At 48.7% G+C, this 7,089-nt stretch overlaps 1 protein-coding gene across 4 annotated transcripts in view; it reads right to left on the reverse strand.

Moving 5' to 3' along the window:
- Positions 1-736, reverse strand: part of MTDH (metadherin) — a 34,264-nt gene extending 33,528 nt beyond the window's left edge. For 2 of the 4 annotated variants that reach the window (XM_050890992.1, XM_050890991.1), the window contains exons 1-2: positions 407-733; positions 232-362 (exon numbers count right to left, since the gene is read on the reverse strand). In XM_050890992.1, the coding sequence (XP_050746949.1) occupies positions 232-362; positions 407-635 (360 nt within the window). In that variant the 5' untranslated portion in view covers positions 636-733. Of the gene's footprint in view, positions 1-231; positions 363-406 lie in introns of all 4 variants that reach the window. The other 2 variants (XM_050890994.1, XM_050890993.1) reach the window with 2 other exon arrangements.
- Between the last annotated feature and the right edge of the window lie 6,353 nt (positions 737-7,089).

Here is a 7,089-nt window from a genome sequence, read left to right on the forward strand (position 1 = left end):
CCGCGCTCGGGGCCGCTCGCCAGACGCGACGTCCCCCTCGCCTTCCCGCAGGGGACTCGCCGCACCCGGCCGGGTGCCACTGCAAACCCCGCCGCCGCGCCGTCCCCATCCTGCCGCTGTCAATGAGCCTTTCATCCCCTCCTCCCCGGCCCGGGCCCAGCCGCCTCCCCCGCCCCACCGTGTCCTCACCCCTTCCCTCCCGAGCGGCGCGGCCCTCGCTGCCCCCCTCACCCGCGCCGTTTTCTCCGGCAGCTTCTTCTTGTTTCGCTTCTTCTGCTCGTCACCTTTCAGGTGCAGCTGCCCGGGCCCGGGCCCGCCGCCTTGCCCTGGCCCCCGCCGGCTGTCAGGCCCGCGCCGGCCACCTCATCGCCCTTCTTCTCCGCTGCGCTCCGCGCTGGCTTCTTACGGAGGCCGCCTCCGCAGGCCACGGCCAGGAGCAGCCCCAGCAGCCCCAGCCCCAGCGCGGCCGGGACCACCAGGGCGAGCCAGGTGGGCAGGCCCTGCGGGTCGAGGCCCAGCTCGAGGCCCAGCTCGGCACGCAGCAGGCCCAGGCCGCCCGACAGGACGTCCCGCACCCGGGCCGCCGCCTCCTCGGCCTGCTGCGCCGCCGTCTCCTGCCAGCTCCCCGCAGCCATCGCGGCCCTCTGCCCCGCAGAGGCCCAAACCGGGCGGGGCGGCGAGGGAGCGCTCAGGCCGAGCGCATCGCGGCCTCAGGAGAGCCGCGCTCGCCTGCCCGAGCCGGAGCCGCCGGGGGTGGGGGGGGGGGGAGGACGGGACAGGAGCGAAGCTGCGGCGGGACGCAGCTGCCTCAGCCCCGGAGGCGCCCGGGTCTCCTCCTCTTCCTCCCCGCCCTCCGCCTCGCGCGCAACGTCACCGCCCCGCCGAGCGCCCGCCGCTGCCGCAACGCACCGCCGCGCGCGGGGCGGACGGTGACGCCTGAAGGGCGGGGGTGGAGCTCCCCGCCTCCCGCCCCACCGCTCCCTCAGCGGCCGCCTGGCGCCCTCCTCCTCCTCTTCCTCCCTCCCGCCTACCTCCTCCTCCTCCTCCTCCCTCCTCCTCCTCCTCCTCCTCCTCTTCCTCCTCCCCTCCGCCCCGCCCCGCCCCGCCCTGCCCTGCCCAGGGCGGTGCCGGCCGCGGGGCTGGCAGAGGGTGGTGCGGGGGGGCGGTGCGGCGAGCAACCTTGACGTGGCAGCCGGCGACCGGGGCCGGGGCGGCGGAGGCCGAAGGGTTGCTTGGCGCCGCCCCGGCGGTGGGGCCGCGTCGCCCCTGCGGCCGGGGCGGGAGACCCCGCGGCGCTTCACACGGGGCCGGGGCGGGCGGCTGCGCCTGGAGATGGCGGCCTGAGGTGGCCGCTTGTCGGCCTCTCCCGCCATTTGGGCGGGCTGTGCTCCTTCCCCTGTGGGCACCCCTCACAGAAACCTGCCCGTGCGGTAATACGTGCAGCGCGGAGCGGAGCGGGCCGCTCCCAGTCTGCCTGACGCGGTGCTTGAAGCAGCGGGTGAGGGACGGCCTCGGCGCTCGTGTCCCTGCCCCAGCAGGGCCTTCCCAAACCCGCGGCAACGTGGGTGCATTTCCAGGGTAACGGTCACTAATCGGCTCTATTTTAGTTCGCGGTTGCCCCACGGAGGCGGCGCAGCTCCGGTGCGGATACGTTAACTGCCGGTTTGTGGGTGCTGTTACCACCGGTGTAACTCCAGGAGCAGCCCTGGGGCCATGCCAGGGGTCTCTGGGACTTGCAGGTAGATGCTCCTTCCTGTCACGCTTCAAAGGCCGGAATCAGGGCCCCTCAGAGGCCATCTCTTCTGCAGAGAAGGCATTTGAAAATGTTCCAAAAAAAAAAATCGATGTGCTTTTAGTTATTTCTAAATACACTAGACAAGGTAATACAACAACATAGATATTTTTTATGAGCCGTATTTTCTAAGATCTTAACTCCCACAAACTGGCTTAATACATCAAATTAAATAGCTTTATGAAAAATACAGCTGTGTGTATCACAGTGGGAGTTGTTTTGTCATTAGGAACTCCAAAACTGCATTTCTCCATGTACTTTAAAAATGAGCCGTAAGCAATTTGCCCTTGATTTTTCAGAAATCTGGTCTCACAGCATCCAGAGTTCCTGCAGAATTTGAGCTGTCAGAACCTCACAGCTGGCATTGTTGAGTGGCTTTACAATGACTAGTTTTCTGCAGTGGTGCGTTCCTGGAAAGTAATGTTGTGTCCCATTCTTTCCATTTGCAATTCTACTTAGGAAAATGTTCCTCTCTCACAGCCTGCTAGAAAAATATCTGGGTTTAGTGCATTGAAATCTGCGTGGGATACTTGACATTTAAAATGTAGTAAAATAAAATTCATTTGAACAGCACAGTGATAGCTTACACTGCTTTCATATACTCATAACTTTGCTTTATTTTGTAAAGTCAATATATCTTTCACATACAAGTATTTATATGTTTTTACTGCTTTCAAGTTTTCTAGTAAAGTACTCCCAAATTGCTTCTAAGTCCTAATTTTTTTTTTATGATACCACCAGGCTGTCAAGTCCTGCTTTTCTAATTGACTTCAGTTGGAACAACGGATATTGCTGGAAGTAGTGGTAGCAACAATCTCAGGCAGAGCATTTTACTGGTAGGCATTTATATACTTTTAGAAGATGATTTTTTTTATTCGAAGTCCTAATACTTTCTTTTTTTTATAAGCCTTTTATGCTTTAGCATAGACCATGCACATTTATCGGAAAATATTAGCTATCATTGTACTGGTTGTTGCACAATTCAGCCACCCTAACATGCCAAATAAATTATTCTGTAAGTAGTTTCTTTGTTTAAGATGTTGCCCTATACAGATAGAGGTGACGGACTAGTGATCATGTAGTTTTAGTTCTAAACACATTAGCTGAAAAAATATGCCTAACAAATTTGAAAGCATCATTCAGCTACAGTGGATGTTTTATTTTTTTTAAACCGAGGCCATAGAACAGTAGATATTGTTCATTTTAAAGAAAACACTGCAAGAACCTGGTGGGGTTGAATTCCACACTACAAGTGATTGACTTTTTAAGACCCGCTGAAGCTTTTTAAATGCAGCACCGTGGCACCACCGAGTGGCAGCATCGTGAATAGCCGAACAGTCGTAGGAAACGGATTTCTGTGGGGGGGAAAAAAAAGGTAGCAGATCCTCACTTGAAAATAGCCACTTTCGGTTTGATTCGGCTGGTGAAGCAAATTAATCTGAAACTAATAAATGTCTTTTTATTGTGAACTAATGAGATACAGCCACAAATAGGCATAAAATTTGTAGCAACTTGAAATATTTTGAAGAAAGTTTGTGTGACTCATTAAAAATGGAGGGAACAAACATACTACTCTGACAGTACTCATCAAATAAAGCAAACATTCTATTCCATACTAATTTCGATACTGATATTAGTCTAGTATTAATCTTCGAATGCCTTAATAGATACCCCAAGGACTCTTTCTGGCAGTGCTGAATATAAAACATCTTTCTCATGCCATTCTCCCAAGGATCACAGCAGGAGATTGAATGACACATTACAAAAGAGAAAATAATGACAAAACCAAAAAGAATGAAGACAAAGCTTAATTTTAGTTTTTTTAATGTAATCTCTCTTGTCCCTGCAAACATTCCTTATTTTACCACAACTGCTGTTAGACATACCCTATATAATACTTTTCCACAACCGTATTTAAAACTCAGCACCTGCCATTTGGCATGGCATGAGGAGAAAGGAACTATTGCTTCATAGATCTCAAAACACCTGTTCCATGTGTTTTTTATGATTATCTCAAACAGTATTGAAGCCATGTGTCTTGCAGCTCTAGATATTCTTTAGACTAGAAGTCAGGTGGCTACAGCAGAAGCAAATTAAGCCTCTCAGCATTTAAATAAGCAGAATCCCAACAAAACGCATTCAAATTTTCTCTTGTGTCAGGAAGTTGAAAAAATCTTGAACTATAGGCAATTATACTATCATCTCACATAGATCATGACTCCAAATTGCTTTAAGGTGAACTCAGTACGTAATTCATTGAAAATACTGAGGCAGATACTCGTTATTTATCCTGAAGGAGGGAACAACAGCAAAAAATCCCCGATCCAACAATCACCATCCTTGGCAATGTTAACAAATAGCCAGGAAAGGGATGAGTAGTCTACAGACAGGGTTTTCCTTGAGAAATTACTCATCTGGGTCATGGCTGGGTGCCTTGGGCTAAGGCTCAGCCCAGGTTGAGGACTGGGGTTAGAGTTAAGGATTGGATTAGGAGAGTCATCACACCTAGAGATGTACTTGGAGTGGAGCTACCAAGGGCAGCCAAAGAGGGGTAGGACATGAACAGAATTCTTTCCTGAGACATTTTTCATCCAGGCCATGGCTGGGCATGTTGGGGGCAGCTCAGCTGATGTCTGGGGTTAGTGTTAACGTTACGTACATGGTTGGGAGAGAGATAAAGCCTAGAGCTACAGTTGGAGTGGGGCAGAAAAGGAGCAGCCAGAGTAAGGGGTAGGCTGCAAAAATAAATCTTTTCTGAGATCTTTTTAACCAGGTTGCTAGCTCAGGGTCTGGAGCTAAGGCTCAACCCATCCTTTGCATTCAGACTAAGTTCGAGTTTTAACAGGGCAGAGCCTAGAGCTCCACTTTGAGTCAACCTGAGGAAGGGTTGCTGAAGGAATTCTCTTCTGAGAACTTGATCATCATGGCTGTGGCTTGGTGTCTTGGGCTAGTCTCTGTTGATACTAGTTGTTAGAGTTGGGGCTACAGTTAGGCTTAGGGACAGGGAACAGGCAAAGTTGGGATCGCTGTTTGGAATGGGGCAGGAAAGGGCCTGCAAAAAGAATTATCCTCTGAGAAGTTTTTTGTCTGGTTGATGGTTACGGGCTTTGGGGTAAGTCTCAGCCCAAACCTACGGTTAGGGATCTGGTTATGTTCAGGTTTGGGAGAAGGGAGAAAGCCTAGACCTCCATTTGGACTGGGATTGGAAAGGGATTACCAAAGGAAGGGACGGGACAAAGATAATTATCCCTTGAGGACATGTTCACCTGGGCTATGGCTGGGGATGTTGGGCTAGAGCTCACTTGACACCCAGGTTTGGGGTAAGGGTGAGAAGAGACAAAGAGTGGAAGCTCCAGTTTAGTGGTCTGGAAAGGGGCTGCCAAAGGGAAGAGTGGGGTGTCAATAGAATTCTCTCCTGAGATCTTTTCCACCTGGGCCATGGCTGAGATCTTGTGCTGAGCTTCAGCTGACATGAGGACATATTTATCTGTGTCACGGCTAGGATATTTTAAGTCTCATCCAACACAATGTCTGGTGTATTTGGGGCTAAGTCTCCACCAACACATAGGTTTGGGGTTGGGAGAGAGACAAAGCACAGAGCTCCATTTGGAGAGAGGCTCAAAGGAGGTTGCTGAAGGAAGGTGTAGGTTGCAAAAAAAAATTGTCCCCTGAGATCTTGTTCATCTGGGCTATGGCTGGGGGACCTGGGCTAACGCTTAGTGACCTCCTGTTCTCAGAGTAGTGAGTGATTTCAGCAAGTCTTTGAACAATTTCAGTTTTTCTGATGGAGTGCTTCAGAAAGGATTTCTTTCCCAACTAAGGGGAGAGGAAGAGGACAGTTCAGTTAGATGAGTAATCCATGTCCTGCTTTGACCTTGGAAGTTCACCTTATTTATTTTTCCTGTTGACATGATCAGCTTTTTGAGCTGACACAGAATCCTAAATCAAAATTCACTGTTAAGGAATAGTGTTCTTCAAAGTCTTTCTTAATTTTACATTATTTTCATTATAGTTCACATTCTTGTGCATAATATATCATTCAAATATAGAAACAGTCTGACAAAAATCATAAACTTAATTCCCTGTAGGAAGGATAACTCTGTTCTCATTAAACCTTTGACATAAATAGTGTTTAGTCATCAAAGCTAAATTTTTGTTATGACTGATAGAGCTCATGAGTGTCTTGGGAGGTGAAGAGCACTTTGGCAGACTGTTCACGTTCAAATTTCTATCAGCCGTAAGCACTGAGAAAAATAAATATGCAAAGACTTGCTACCCAGCTGAGAAAAAAACCCTTCGAATTAATGGAAAGCAAACACCAAATTATAGGCCTATTAGCTCATATCACTAGTTATACAAAATTGTTTTCTGTACTTTTCGAAGTGTACATTAAATATCTCCTGTAATATATCTTCTAACATTTATCTTTGGAGAGTTTTCACAGCTTTATTTTATAGGCAAGACAGTTTTCCTAATACAGCATTTTAATCAAGAGGTGGTTGCTGTTCATACAGATGGCACGAAGTTAACTTGAAACCACATGGTTCATTTATGAGCAGTACAATTACAGAATCCAAGTGTGCAGGCTCATTTATGCATTCAGCCTTTTGCACTGCAGTCTACATTGCTGACTCTCCTGCGCTGTCAGTACCTGAGCTAGCTAGTGACAGAAGCAGCAGGGACATCAGTGTAGAAGTATTCAATCTCTTTTAATTGTTCCTATATGTTCTACTCCAAATAATTTTGTTATAGGCTTGGACTGGTTTCTGTCATTCTGACCTAGAGGTAGGTGGGAATATTCCAAAATACCAAATGTTATCAGAAAACTCCAGTTCCGGGAAATGGCAGTGACAGAGGGAAATGTCTCTGTTTCAGTGAGCTTTTGATGCAGCACACCTGGGGCTCCCACTGGAAGCCTGATCTGGTCCTGTTCTCCTGATGGCTCATATAGCAGAGTGCTGTGAAGCCTGAGCACCCTTGGCTGGGAGGTCTACCACAGAGAAGACCTGTTCTGGGCAGCTGTACTCTTGGAAACCTGGAAAACCCAAACCCTTGCCTGAGCTAGGGTATTATGGTTTTTCAGTCCCTTTTTTTAGTAGATGGAAAGCTGTGTAGTCCCATGGGAGGAGAAAAAAAAAAAGCCAGTCATGAAACTATGAATAATACATAGAACATATGTGAATTCAGTCTGCACTGTCAGTGCTAGAGATGACATTTCCTAACTTTTGAGTACTTGATTTGGCATTCTTAGTTATTCTTAATGTGAGAATTTACATACCAATGAGACTTTTTAGAAA

This window comes from Gymnogyps californianus, chromosome 2 (assembly GCF_018139145.2).
Source record: "Gymnogyps californianus isolate 813 chromosome 2, ASM1813914v2, whole genome shotgun sequence".
Classification (NCBI taxonomy): domain Eukaryota; kingdom Metazoa; phylum Chordata; class Aves; order Accipitriformes; family Cathartidae; genus Gymnogyps; species Gymnogyps californianus.